Source organism: Engraulis encrasicolus, chromosome 12 (assembly GCF_034702125.1).
Source record: "Engraulis encrasicolus isolate BLACKSEA-1 chromosome 12, IST_EnEncr_1.0, whole genome shotgun sequence".
Lineage (NCBI taxonomy): Eukaryota > Metazoa > Chordata > Actinopteri > Clupeiformes > Engraulidae > Engraulis > Engraulis encrasicolus.
This window is the reverse complement of record NC_085868.1, coordinates 25818035-25833746: the sequence shown is the minus strand read 5'-3', so window position 1 is coordinate 25833746 and position 15712 is coordinate 25818035. Positions and strand designations below refer to the sequence as shown.

At 42.3% G+C, this 15712-nt stretch overlaps 1 protein-coding gene across 2 annotated transcripts in view; it reads right to left on the bottom strand.

Moving 5' to 3' along the window:
* Positions 1-7454: 7454 nt before the first annotated feature.
* Positions 7455-15712, bottom strand: part of LOC134459474 (collagen alpha-1(VIII) chain-like) — a 30481-nt gene continuing 22223 nt past the window's right edge. For both annotated transcript variants that reach the window (XM_063211833.1, XM_063211834.1), the window contains exon 3: positions 7455-10594. In XM_063211833.1, coding sequence (XP_063067903.1) covers positions 8685-10594 — 1910 coding nt within the window. In that variant the 3' untranslated portion in view covers positions 7455-8684. The remainder of the gene's footprint in view (positions 10595-15712) is intronic.

The window sequence follows — 15712 nt, the reverse complement described above, 5'->3', positions numbered from 1 at the left end:
CGGTTAGATTTCCTGTCAAACTTCGAAATTTCGTCGACGTTGCGTTGACGAGGTGACATGTCACATGGTGTAAAACTATCGCGGGATGAATGCGGCTGCAGTCAGATCTTGCAACCTCTGCAGTTGCTTATCCCCTTCAACGCTCGTCGGCGCTCGTCGGCGGACTGCCTCCGAGGTCACGCGCCCATGAACTGGTTGGTCAACAACTCACTCACGTGTGTATATGGGTCTTGTCTCACACCTCCACACAAGTTTGCGCAGGTCCCCACTTCAGCTCCTCCTCACTGCCTGTCCCCCCACTCCTCACACGTGGTGTGTTAGTAGAGCAAACAGGTGCGAGCTCATCGTCTCGTTCATATTTGTGGCCGACTTTAAATGCGCTGTATTTAATAACACCCACATCGTGACAACAAGTTCTCGCTGACGTCCGTTGCGCAACGTCGACGCTCGCAATGAAGTCGTATGGGCTTAATGAATAGATTCCTGACATTCACAATTATTCTGGCTTGAGCAGGGACGCTGACAGCTTTGGTCCCTGACAAAGTCATCCGAAACGCCCCCTCACCCGAGTGCAACGTACCCTTACAAAAATCGACAATGATTTTACTGTAGCAACCATGGTTTTACCATGGTATGTCATGGTTACTCTTAGTATTCTGAACAACCATAGAGGTACAACATACAGTAAGACTAGAGGTGACCCTGCCCCCCTTTTCACAGCAATCCCAGAGCCATATATAGAGCTTGAAAGTCCCGCCCCTTAGTTCCGCGTTTCACGGAACCTAATCTGACCATCTAACAACATGGTAGCGAGTAAATATCTTCTGATCACAGTCATGATAAGCGCTGGGCTACAAATATGCTGTTTAAGAGGCTAGATAAAGATTATTCATGCAGAAGTATCAATGTTTTGGGGCGCTGTGGCGCAGCGCGCTAAGCCCCCCACATTTGGGCTTGCATGCCCACCCATGGGGACCCCGGTTCGAGTCCGGCCGGGGTCATTTCCCGATCATCCCTTCTCTCTGTCCCATTCGCTTCCTGTCACCATCTTCAACTGTCCTGTCAAATAAAGGCATAAAAGCCCCTAAAAATATATTTAAAAAAAAAAAAAGAAGTATCAATGTTTTGTTCCGAGGCCGTCGGCATGAAAAATGTGAAGAAACACAGCTTTCTAAAAAGCTTGGGGGTTCATATGAAAAATGAAGCAAAAATATCAGAAACAACATGGAGCTCGTGGCACAACTCGAAGGGGATCGAAATATCATTTTAATTCCGCCATTGGATTACTTGCTATATATGATACATACGATTTTCGGCTAAAAACGCCGTTGAGGTACCATGAAATCGGGGAAAGTGACGTCACTTTCAAGCTCTAAGCTTAAAGAGAGAGTCTGGCCAACTCGAATCATGGACGCCATTTTCGCTCCCCACGGCGAGGATTCTACAGTGTAACCCTATGGGGAGCATACCGTCAAAATCGCTGGATTTAAAATACAAATACGGCTTCATAGACCATCAAACTTGGGTTGTAGTATTATCAAGATCCCAACATATGAAAACAAACGTTAACAAGTTTGTTCGTATAGAAGGGGTTTGCTTAAAAGAGGGTTTTGTCAGCATAGTTTTGATGTGCTCAGCAGTGCATTCAAGCGTTACTTCCGCGTTGTTGCCTAGGTAGAGCCAACGTCAAAGTAGGGGTGGGCGATATGGCAAAAATGTTGTATCACGATTTTTTTTACATGAAATCTCGATTTCGATTTTTTATCACGATCTTCCATCCAAAAAATAAAAACAACAAAAAACAACTTTCATATACTTGCAATTTGTAATTTGCAGTCAATAAAATGTTAACACACTGATGATACTCTCATAAAGTGTACAATTGGAATAATATAATGTTAAGAATAAAGTGAAGACAACAACACAAGTGAGAAAACGTCACTCTGATACTGATAATAAACATCCTCACTGCAAGACGATCTATACGATTTCTCCACTTTGGCAGATTCGAGACGATCTTTTACTCAATATCGCGATTCACGATTTAATATCGTCATATGGCCCACCCCTACGTCAAAGTCGATATTTAAGTAATGTACAGAAATAATATTCACAACGATGGTCAAGTTCATGTACAGGGACCCTGGTGATACGCCAAAGTTTCACGTTGTGTCGAGATTTAGTAGTTTAAAAATAACAATGTGCTTAGCAGTGCATAATCGCGATTGCAGACCGTAGAACTGTGTAGGATGAGTCTGGATGCTCGTAGGTTGAGTCTGGATATTCATTGTATGAGACTGGATGTGAGTTTAAATCGCAGGGGGAAAGGACCTTATTAGCGCGACAGAAATGATAACTTGATGGGCAAAGTTATGTTTTCACAGTATAGCATACGTACAGGTGGCAATTAAGATTTGACAAGCTAATTTCAAGTTATGACAGAAACCTAACTTCATTCGTTTTCAAAGTGCGGACAGGAGTTTTTGAGAGCAAGCCATCATCATGACTATTTCTTTCAAAAATAATTGTTCACGAAAGTCGAAGGGGGGAAAAATATGTTTACCTCACACAACACGGAGAAACCTGCTGCTTTCCGGTTATTATTTAATTCTGACCTTTATATTCTATAAAAGAGAGTTTATATCCGTGTATGTCCCAAATCCTCCGTTTCTGTCACGAGTTAACCCTCTAGCTACCAGGATTTTTTTTGAATAGGTCGGAATTCTACCAGGAATTCTAAGGAAAAATTGACATTTTGGTCATATTTTAAATAATGTCAAATAACTTGAAAAGAAATGAAAAGTGTCAATTACAAGTTACTTTCATATTAAAGTAGAGAAAACACACTTTCAAATGGTATATCAAATGGTATATCATAAAATCCGATATTATCTAGGCCTATCTATCTATATATCTACATATTTAGGCCTATCTATCTATCTATTGATCTCTCTATACATCTATCTATCTATCCTTCGTCTATCCATCCATCCATCCAGGGTCAAAGTTGAACAATGATCATGTGACGACAACAAATGTCGTTCACCCAAAAGTCCTGTTTTCAAGCGGTTTCAAGCGGTATAACTGTAATGGACTACACTAGCTAATAATGTTTGAACTAAACCATGCCAAAGACGTGTAAGGATAACCGTAGAAGTGTCTGCGATATCAGACAGGACATGAATGGAGCTGTAAGGAAGTTTCCCCTCCCAATTTGGCACAGGTAAGGCGCGCCAGGCATCACCGAGTAATACGGAATTGAAGTGCTACAAACACCACGTTGGTAAGCTATTATTGGAAGTTAGCATTCAACTCAACGTCTTCACGCACATTTTTATGAAGGACACGTGGAGTAGTAACAGTCCTTGACTGCTTTGCCAAAGCTGACACGCAAAATGAGTAGCCTATCATGCTGCGCTTCCAGATGCGCTGTTACGCAGAGCTGTCGCTGTCCGTTGTTCCAGGAAACTAAGATAGTTGGATACCAACATATGGTTTGACTCTGAAAACACATCGAAGACAGTTTACATTTTTAATATGTAGCGTGTAGACATCGGCTGGACAGTTGTGTTTGCTATTTAGGACCATGGCAGAACTCATCACAGTTGAACACCATCTCATAAGCCTAATAAAACAACATGATCTAAAAATAGCCTAAATAGTCATAAACATGTGCTGTTGACCATGAAAATAGATCGAAGAGGGTTGGAAGTTTTCATATTTAGTGTATATTGGTTGTAGAAACAGAATGGTTGTGTTTGTAGCCATCCAATCTCGGACGGCCGTTATTTGAATTGACGGCAGATTGCCAAATCGCATAAAGCGGCGCATCTCGTAATAAAATCTAAATACTGAAAAATAATATAATATAAACATATAGTTTTTATACTGAAAATATATCGGGGAGGGTCTGTAATATTGAGCTAAAGTGTTTGAAAGCTGGAAAAACTGCATGATGACGGCCGTTCAGCCGTATTTTCATATGAAAATATTCCGGCCGGCCGCAGCCGTTCTGGTACAGATCCAGCCGGACATTCGCGGCCGTTATGGTAGCTAGAGGGTTAAAGGATGCTGTTTTTTCTCCTGACCCGGCCCTGCACTACAGCCATATGCATGGGTGGCGCTATTAAGAGGCTAGGGGAAGCTTAGCTTCCCCAAACTTGTCATAAGAAATAAATAAAATTAAAATTTAAAATCAAGGTTTTTTATATATCCAGCGATGGAGTGTCGCAGGCACACCACAAGGAAACAGAACGAGGGTTTCCTGCTGAAGTGCCTATCCACCTTGTTAGTAGATCTAGCCTCGTTGCGGCGATGTCATGCTGCGGTCAACCAATCAGTTGTCAGTTCTAGGCCTACTGCCTTCAACAGAGCCAGGCGGTGAGGCGGGCTCGTGGTTTATGAAATTAAATCTGGAATGTTTAATATCTTGATAAAGCAATGACCTCTAGAATAAATTGGGATTTCACTACATTTATAGATCATTCGTTTTTTTTCCACCAGCCATAGGTCACAATGTTGACATTTTCTTCTTTAGCATTCGTTATTCAACCACACTACATCTATCAAATGGATAGCCTATTTGGCGAATCTAAATGGATATTTTGCCTCTATCTTCAAGTAACAGGAATTGACAGGACAGAATAAGGTAGGAAATCTGTTTTTCCCCTTGATGTGCTCGCTGAAGTGCTAAGTTAACTATTTGGTGGCAATGTTGTTGTCAATGTTGTTATCGATGTAGTTGTCTGTCTTCTTCCGTCTAACTAGCCATCACAAAGCAAAACACCTGTGCTATCCTGTCACCAAGCGAACACCACTTTCAAAAATGCACACCTTTCCTGAATTCATGGTGGCCTGCCAGGGTGGTTTAGTTACCATATGTAATGTGATGTATATTCGCTTGTGTTTGTTGGGCATCTGCGTGTGACTGGAGTGGACAGTGTACAGTGCGAGGCAGCGAGAACAGTGTCTGGCTGAAGCTACTTATTTGTAGAACCTAGTAAGCTAACATTTAGCTCCACTAGACAAGCTACATCCAATAGAATTATTAAGCTAGTTACAACCATCTGGAAATGTAGCGAACTACATTACAAGCCACTTCAACTAGAAATTCAAAATTATAGCATATTTGTATTATTTACAAAACTGACATCTGAAGACAGCCTGTTGGATATGAGAGCCCCATATGATATTTTTTGGCATGGTATGGTCAATCAGCTGGCTTTCCTGTTTCCCCCCGTGTGTGCGCATTTTGCCTCGTCATTAGTTTTGCGAGTTTGATTGAGAGTTTTGATACCGGTCTGAGGTAGAGTGACCTAGCGCATGAAAATGTCAATAGAAACAAAGGTGTGGACAGTCGGGTGTATGATTTGATTGCTCGAGACATATTTGGGAGATAATAGTCCATGGTCTGGCAAATAGCCGTCTTCCTCTCCTGCCTCCAGTGTGTGTGTGTGCGTGTGTGCCTGTCGCCTTTGAGAGTTCCATTGGCGCACGAGCATGAAGACCCTTAGTTGTGCATGGAAATGTTCTGTTTTATTTGTTCATCATTTTGTTTCAACATCATATAATGTCATGCAGATAATATATCAAAAGGGCCTCGCGTGGCGACTGATACAGTGCCCCCAGACCCTCCTACCACCACAGTTTCTCCGATGACGTTTGCATTCCCCCTCCCCCCCTTTTTTATTTTTTTAGCTTCCCCAAGAGTCTTGCTGTAACGCCGCCTATGGCCATATGCACGACAGTTTGTCATAATAATAATGTAATCATATAATAGTGAAGCGTTATTTTTTATATCTGATAATGCTCATTAATGGGAGCGTGGGGAACGAAAATGGCGTCCATAAAACATGTGACCAGCCCAGATCCAATCAAAATAGCGGGATAGCTCGAACGTTCGAACCCATAGTTGGCCAGACTCTCTCTATATATGGCTCTGAGCAATCCGTGGCAGTGTTTTTTTGGAGGTAGACCTAAGAAATGGAAACGAATTTAGGAGGCTCATCTCTGTCAAAAAAATGACTTAATAATGAGGAAAAAAATTCCATCAACACGCTATACAAGGACAATAAAAATAAAATAAAATAAAATAAAAATGTGTTGCTAAATATCTAATTTAATTTGATTTTTTAATGTATTTTATCCACTCATATGATTTAAGTAGCCTCCATATTTAGCTTCACATTTCAAATTTGGTCTTTGATTAATGAGTTACTTCATATTCACACAGTTTTAGTCCATTTTTTGACAGAGGTGGTCGTGTTCTCCATTGATTTGCATTGACTGAAGGAGTCTACACTACCTACACAAGATGGGAGGGGGCATGTGTCGTTTCCCAACGCTGTCGCGAATTGCCACGTCAACGATAGTCTTATGTTCGACCTCTATGGACACAACCTTAGTATCACTATATGGCTTATCCATGATTTTTTGGGTAACCATGAAAACCGTGGTTCTTGACTAACCATGGATCATAGTTGTGCATGGTTTTCATGTCTCTTTTCAGCATGGTTAGTGATTATGATTTAACCATAGTCACAAACCATGCTCAAAAATCCATGATTAATCGTGGGTTTCATGGTTACCCAAAAAAAACATGAAAACTCGTTCGCAGCTGTAGTGTAATGCTTAAGGCAGGGGTCCCCAAACTAAGGCCCAGGGGGGCCGGATGCGGCCCGCCACGCCCCTTTGACCGGCCCTCCACCTCTCTGCACCTCACCATTTGAACTGTCCCAAAGAAGCAATCCTATCTTGTCTTGATAGTTTCTCATCTCACTGTAATATAAACAGGCCTACCATTTCTATTGTATCACTCATAAACTGTCAATCACATTTTCTAACCTTTCCTTGGTATTTTTACATGGTTATTAGAAATTAAAAGGAATACCTGTGGTATTTCAAATTGAAAAACATGCAGTACTCACTTATTTTGCAAATCACTTGTAATGATGAACTATTTTGTGCTAGAAATTATGGTTATAACAGGTAGTGGCCTAGTATAAAGCCCACATGATTGATCCCGGCCCCAGATCACAGTCAGGAACAACAATGTGGCCCCCAGAGAAAAAGGTTTGGGGACCCCTGGCTTAAGGAGTTGAACTGAAGATCACAGAGTTGCAGGTTTCAATCCCACCCTTACCTCTCCCTACACCTCCATCCATGGCTGAAGTGCCCTTGAGCAAGGCACCTAACCCCACATTGCTCCAAGGATTGCAACCATAGTCAAACCATGATTTAACCATTGTAAAAAAAAAATAATTAAAAAAAAAACGTGACGAGCCATGCTCAACCATGGTCGACTTTCGTAAGGGTATGATGACCCAAATCTACACCCGCTGGCTGGCTGGTGATGAAAATGGTTTATTTAGCCCTGTTCACCAATGCTTAGTAACTATCCTCAATTGTTACACTCTCCCTGTTTTTAAAATCCATAATGACACAAAAATGAAAGCTGTAATTCATTTACCTTTATTTAAAAAAATTAGTTTTGTAGAAACATTGAAATAAGTTCAGTATTTGAATAAATGTTCAGCACCATTGTTACAAAATCATGTTAATTTCCCTTCATATCCATAGCACATATACAAATGTAGGCACTCAGTAGTAAAACAAATAAATTACAAAGAATAATACAGACTGTAAAGCATTTGAAATCTACCTAAGTCTTAAATCCTTCATTCATAGGATTTCACTTTCATTTAGGTGTTTTGCTTTGAACATTACTCCCTTGTAATAAACATTACAAACGCACAAACATGTCTTATGAACACATATACATATTTATGTGTAGTCATTAGATTATTTCTCATATTGTTACACATAATGAACCTTGAGGCAAGTTTGCAAACCACTACTATACTAGTTGCAGTATGCATTTGTAAGCTCAGGTTGAGGTCCTCATAGACAGTGAAAGATATGATTTCTTAAAAAGTCACAAGTAGTATACTGTATGTATGGATATGAGTTTTGAAATTTAAATGTTACATGCATTAACATTGCAAACTGCCATAAAATGAAAACGTGTCATATGTACCTGTAGATGTGTAGATGTTTATGAGATGCCAGTGGTTGATCTCCAAAGGTGTGTGACGATAAACTGTAATATGGCCATTTTGTTATTTTTAAATACTACAGCACAGACCAGAGAAATGTGTGAGTAGTTTTTGGTATAAGTGATGGGTAAACAGGTTAATTCGAAATACAGTGTTTATCTATTGCCCATATCTTTACAGTCTTGTACTACAGGGTAAAAAAGTAATACTAAGAAACCAAAAATGACCATTATGATATGACTGTCGCTGTATCCACCTACCGAAATGTACTTGTCAATTGGCCTGACAAAAATGGCCATTCCCCCCACCCCCAACCCAAATAACATAAATGCATCAAATACTTCCCAACAGCACTCAAAATTTTATACTGAACAATGTGAATTTTTAAATGCATCGTATACCATGTTTTTATCTGTAGTTGGAAGCGTGATATCTTGCAAGTGTTTTTAATACATGTATATTAACAGTGCAATAGTTGGCTTTGCTTTAATGCTAACACATTCACTCAAAATTGAATCAAATATGGCAACATTTCACACCAAGACGTCATTAATGTTTTGGGTCTGAAAAGACATTGGCATCATTTTGCCAGCCCTCCCCCCTTTTAAATTCATACATTTATTTATTTTTTTACATGGGGTACAATAAATATCCAGAGAATGACGAATGGACGTATTGTCCAGCATAGAGTCCTGCTGCTTGGTCAGATGGTAGCTGAATGTGCACTGTGTCTCCTGCCTGCAGAGGCAGTACTGCACTTCCGGATGCTTGATCCAGGAAGCCTTTTTTGTATTCATCGTACGTGTACATTACTGGTTCATTGTTTCTATACAGTGCAACCCAAACATTGGCTCCCTTACAATGGACGTGGTAAGCAAAGTAATAGATCCCGGGAACGTTGCAGGTGAAGATGCCCGTTTGTGGGTTGTAGTTCTGCTGACCATTATACAGGACTTTGTCGAAGACTACCGGAGTGCCAAATGGGGGGAAAGGTTTGGTGAGCTGTGCTGTGAACGCTGGCATCTCAAGTCCACCTCTGCCGAGGAGTTCTACCCCAGGCTTACCTTTGCCCTTGTATGGGCCTTGCCTCTGGCCATCCAACCCACCTTCAGGAAGAATTTGCGAGAGGTCTGGAGGGGGAGCAGGAGGTCCAGGGGGTCCTGGTGGTCCTGGCTGACCTGGTTGGCCTGGTTGACCTGGAAGGCCTCCGGCTCCTGGTTTTCCAGGGGGGCCAACGGGGCCTGGAAAGCCTGATTTTCCTTCTCCAGGGTATCCTGGTTTACCCGGCGCCCCTGGTTCACCCCTGTGTCCTGGAAGTCCAGGAGGACCTAACGGTCCAGCTGGTCCCATCAGACCTGGAATTCCTATTGGTCCTTGAGAGCCTTTATCCCCTGGGTATCCACCCTCACCTTTGGGTCCCGGCTTTCCAGGCACACCTGGAAGACCGGGTAAACCTTTATGCCCATTTTCTCCATGTGGCCCAATTGATCCTGGAACGCCTCTTGGTCCTGGTTGGCCCACATCCCCTGAAAATCCAGGCTTTCCTGGAAGCCCAGGAGGCCCTGCTTCACCTTTCGGGCCAGGAGGGCCCTTTGGCCCTATGAGTCCACCTTCTCCTTTTTGCCCTGGGAAACCAATGCCCCCAGGAGGTCCAATGTGTCCTGGAAGTCCTGGAGGTCCATTAGGTCCGGGTGGGCCAATCATCCCTGGTTGACCTCCATGACCTTTCTCCCCTTTACCTCCAGGTGCACCAGGTAAGCCATTATGTCCTTTGTCACCTTTAGGACCTGGATACCCTGGCTTTCCGAAACCAGGCATTCCAGGTCCCCCAGGAAGACCAGGTGGGCCAGATTCACCCTTGCCGCCAGGAGCTCCTGGTTTTCCAGGTAATCCATCAAATCCAGGTTTTCCCATGCCTGGCAGACCGGGCGGTCCAGGCGCCCCTCCTTCACCCGGCTCACCAGCCAGTCCTGGTTCCCCTGGGCCTCCAGGCTTCCCTGGTGCCCCGGGGACTCCCGGAAGACCATTTAAGCCAGGTTTCCCTACGCCAGGTAGGCCACCTGGTCCTGGTCCCCCAGGTGGTCCTGGTGGACCTTTAACTCCTGGCAATCCCGGGAGACCGACTCCTCTGTCTCCTTTTGGACCGGGAAGTCCAGGAAGTCCTGGCAGACCCTTGTGACCAGGTTCTCCCCGCCCCCCTGGCTGTCCAGGTAATCCTTGCCCACCACCTTTTCCAATACCTGGCAATCCTGGAGGACCTGGGAGGCCGGGTTGTCCTGGCAACCCAACTGGCCCTTCTCCGCCACCTGGACCTAACTCTCCCCTTGGTCCCGGTGGTCCGATCCCTCCAGGTTTGCCCGGCATACCTGGCATTCCTGGTTTCCCGATTCCTGGGTATCCTTGTGGGCCAGGTGGGCCTGGCTTTCCTGGTTGTCCTGGCATGCCGTGCCCTGGTAACCCAGGTGGACCTGATGGCCCGGGAGGTCCTTGCGGTCCCACAGGTCCAGCCTCACCTACAGGTCCCTCGGGAATAGTCTGTCCTGTAGAAAATTAGAAGAAAGGTGTGATCTTTTCTGAATGTGTGAAAAGCAGAAAAACACACTATCAAGAATATTGTCCTTAATTTATGAAACCACTGAAGCATTTCAGCCCTTAAGTCATCGTCAGTGTTCATCATTAGCCAAGGAAAAAAGTGTACACTGTAAAACTCCCAGTATATGCAGTGTAATGGCATGTTAACAACAATAAATACAGTTATTATATGGTGTGACGTCATCGGTCGAATACTCCATTCATTTCAATGGGGCTCCCCAACGTTCGCACGTCTGATATTTGAGATAAGGACGAGTTGGTCTATATCAGACCGCTGTCAATGGCAACAAGACTTTTCACTGCTAAAGCGAATGTTTCATATCACTCCGCAGGGGGTCCGGTCTTTTGTCACTCTAATCAGCTGCTGTGATAGACAACACCTGTTGTCTGGGCTACCTGTTGCCTAGCGGTGTTCCACAACGGCACTGTTTTGTTTTGCGCAGCAACAATCTTTTGACATGAAAAATTATAATAAACTTAACATTAAATAAAGAAATGTCCCCGCCATGTGTGAATCATTTAAGTATATCCATATAATAAGTGGGTTAACGTTCGGCGAGTCGGTCGCTTTGTGGAATAGCAGCACTTCAGAGAGAACAAGACCCCTCCGCTCCGCGTCGGGGTCTAAATATTCTCTCTGTCGTGCTGCTATTCCACGGTAGCGACCTTCTCGCCGAACGTTAACCCTTACTTATATGCTTTCCAGTTCAGGCATAAACAGTATCGGGCATGAACCGCCAATCTTGTCTCCAATTGTAAACATGCACACACTCGACGTCCGATTTTGAATAGTTCAGTTCAGTTCAGTTCAGTTCAACTTTATTGGTACCCGAAGGTAAACTGGGTTTGCAGTATAAAAGAGAAGATGGCTGTCCTTACATCAGAACCACAAGACACATGACACATAAACATGGAGTCTAAAAAACACATGTAGGCTTCACAAGGAAATAAATAAAAATGTTTGACATTTGACTGAAAATACACATACAACATATACACACGGGGGGGCACCATGGCAGAAGTGACACCACACTCCTGGTGCAGCTAAAGTGCAAAGAGCATTTTTACAAATACATTTTTTTTATTTTATTTTACATCTTGTTTAGCAAAGTAATTGCAGCTGGGACAAAACTGCTTTTGAACCTATTGGTTCTGCAACCAGGAACTACCAGCCTCCGTCCAGAGGGGAGGTACTGGAACTCACTATGCAAAGGGTGTCGGCTATCATCTAGGATAGCCATTGCTATCCGCTGTAGTTGCTTTGCATACAGGGAAGAAGGGTGCAGCTGTGGTTCACCAATCAGTTAATTAGTAAATATCAAACATGTTTGATGGCTACGGTTTGCGATAAGGCACTTTTTAAACCAGAAAAAATACCTTAGAACAGGGGTGTCAAACTCAAATTGACTGAGGGCCAAAATCAAAATCTGGAACGAAGTTGCGGGCCGAACTCAACATTTATTTTTAAAAATGGACTAAAATTGTGTGTACATTGTGTGTCTTCATATTCATAGTTAAATTTCGCCCACACTCTTTCCCATCATATAGTTCAAATGTGTCTGCACATCCAGTGACACAGCAAATTTCATGTTCAAGTCAAGTTACGCTATACATTTAGGTGTATGTGGGCCAACTGTAATAGATATTTTAAATGATCTCGCGGGCCGAATAAAATGGCTTCGCGGGACAAATCTGAGTTTGACATCCTTGCCTTAGAACATCACACGGGACATACATTTTCATGACTATTTACTACACTGATGCCTGAGCTTGCCGAGACCCGGATTAGACGTTAACCCTGTGAACAGAGAGCAGGAGTTGAAGGTGTAGAAAGCAGCGCAAGTAATCGACTTTGTATGGAAGAGCAAGTGGCAGAAGCTGCGAAAGCTGCAAAAGTGTTTCTAGCATCAAGGGAGTCAAAAGCATCAAAAAGAGAAATTGAACTTTAGCAGAAAAATATGGCGGCAGCAGACAGTAGCCAATGGAATGTTTACATTTAAAACGAGCCTCGGTTGGTTTTCCTGATCGAATGCTATAGGTTGAATCTTTTACCCCGTTTGTCGCCCCTGAATCTATGCAGCCCATGTGGGACTCTACGGCACTTTTTAACACCAGCTGTCTGGTCCCACTGTAAGGCATGTTGTGTGTTGGGTATGTGGGTGTATGTGTGTGTGTGGGTCTACTGTGCTAATGTACTTACAAAAAGTTAAACCTAACCCCACTTGGTATTTGGACCTATTGTTTTGTATATTCCCTGTGCACTTTGTATCTGCAAGTGTTGTATGCTATGTTTATGTTCTCGAATGACTTTGGATAATATATCTGCTAAATGCAATGTAATGTAATGCAATGTCATTTGGCTGACGATCACTTGCAATGCTCCTGAGGAGTAACGTTCGACTATAGCCTTGCTCTCATGCGGATCCTTCGTAGTTCATGCATCTTCGTTAAACTTTGTGGGATCGCACTTGGGTCTGGAAATCTTAGATGAGCCCAAAGGAATCAGATATTTCACAGCCTGTCCAATCAGAATCGTGGGGCAGGATATATACAAGTCAGTGGTTGAAGTAGTACATGATTTTAAAAAAGCCACGTGAATACTGCAATCAGGTTCGAAGTCTTTTGAATACACCCACATCTTTCCAGTGCTAGCGATTGACAATGTTCCAGATGGTTGGTAACAACCATCACGTGAGAACCAGGTTAACATTCGACCTATTATCTAAGGAAGGGTTTCAACTGATAATTGGGATCATAGTCATGTACCTTCATGAGCCCTTACTATTTTAACCGTCTTGTTAAACCCCAATTTGTTGTAGGAGGATGCACTCTGAAAAATTGTACAATTCATCTCTTTAAGGGCATTAATATGGCTAGGTTTGATTTCTACTAAACAGACCCTAATGGTGGGTGATTCGTAAGGGTAAAAAGTCAGTTATGCATCTGCATAGTAAAATGAAGAAATGTTCCAAAAAGAGGTTTTGACATGAATACACACAATGAAGTTGCACATTGTGAGTACAGGAATATAATACAACCAATGTTAAATTGCCAATGTTGGATCCTGCAAATATTAAACAAGTCCGACAGGCGGACAAAGATGTGTCCGTCTATGCACTGACGCCTTGTGCACACGGGAGGGAATTACAATTCAAAGAATGTGTTTAAGACAAAGAATGTGTTTCAGACGGACAGACAGACGGACGGACATACCCTCTTAAAGAGATGCTAGGACGCATTTAAAAACTGTAAAAAGTAAGGGTCACATGTCTAACATGAAAGTACAACAATAAGGTAGGTAGACAATTTAGCATCAGTTAAACATTAACAAATGGTTAGTTACTCATTATCAAGTGCTGTTTCAATAATAATATAATAATAATAATAGTAAGTGATTATTGGATAATGGGTTCATCTTCCTCTCCTAGGTATTAAGTCATGACTTTGCATAATTTGTGTCACTGTATTTGTAAATAAAGAAAATTATGATTATCTCACCATTTATAGCTTTATGTTTAACATGAGGCACAAAAGGCTTCTTAACTCTATGTAAGTAATATTGAAAGCAATACTGGGCAATGAGTGACTCGTTAATGCTTAACCAATACTAAAATGTGAACCTTATTGTTAAGTGTTACCCAATATGGACTGCATCTCATAACAGCACCGTTTCACACTGGTTCATTCTTTGGAAAGGAAAAGGCCTTCAACATTTACATACATAAAGAATAGCATTTGTATTATGTGGCATTGTGTGAAATGTCTAGCTTAGTTTACCAGGATTTGGCTGACTTCCATTAATTTGTCATGACTCATGTATGTATCAAAGCTTTTCTGTTGAAGGAAGTATATTTCATCTAAGCTCCTGTGTTTTGACACTTAGGTTTGTTCAACAAGCATTGGATTGTTTTTCCTTGAGGCTGCTGTCAAAACATCATCACATGGTTATGTTTTGAAATGCATTAATACATTAGCAAGATAATACATATCATTGTATCATGTCGTGACACAATGACATGCAGTTGCATAGTCTCAAAGGCATGCGCCCTGATTGTCTATGCATTACAAGGTCTGTAACACATTCCAAATGCTGACCACTTGCATTGGTCACACAAACAAGACATGATGAATATAATACTAAGTATTTAACCGAAATAGAATATTTTGCATTCTCATGTAGATGGACTCATGATGGATTTGGCATGGCCTGGTTTGTTCAGACGTCAGGCGAAGTGTGTACATGACAAGTTACAAAAGGTTTTAAATGTGTGCATATCAATTCTCATCAGCATGCCATTGTGCTTCACATGAGCACCTTAGCATTCTCTCTACTGGCTGTTTAATGGATACATTGGCAATTTGTCATATTGACGACGACTCAGTGAAAAGGTCAAATTTGTGACTTTTTATCAGAGGTGTCAGGAGAGGAGAGGAGAGGAGAGGAGAGGAGAGGCGATGAAAAGAGAAGAGAAGAGAGATGATAGAATAGGGGAGAGGAAAGGACAGAGGAGAGGAGGGAGAGGAGAGAGAGAGGAAAGGACAGGACACGACAGGAGAGGAGAGGAGAGGATGGCAGAGGAGACACATGAGAAGAGGGAGTTTAGGAGTAGATTAGTAGTAGATTTGGGTGACCCCTGGTGGCAGGAGGATATAGAAAATGTTGTCTTGTTTTACTATACCATCATGCTAATTTCGTGCAGAAGGCTTGGTGCTATTGGATTGAGCACCAATTGCAGATGGATTTTTCTTCCCATGACTTTACCCACTCAATATACATCATTGTTCAACCTTTTCCCTTGTCCCTGTCCCATTCGCTAAGTTGTAAAAGTAAAAGTACTTTTGTGGTGTAATTACAACACTAGCACATGACATTACATAGCTGTTACACCATTTACTCCATTATACCTGTACCAAATGAGACTGTGTTATTACTGAAAAACTCAGAAAACCTAACAAGGACCCTCCACAAACTTGATCCAACCAGTGCAGAGTTAGCTGATCTGGGGTCTATTGGTTACTCAGATAAGTTACTTGTGTTAGAAGGAAACTGTGTTTCTTTTTTTAAC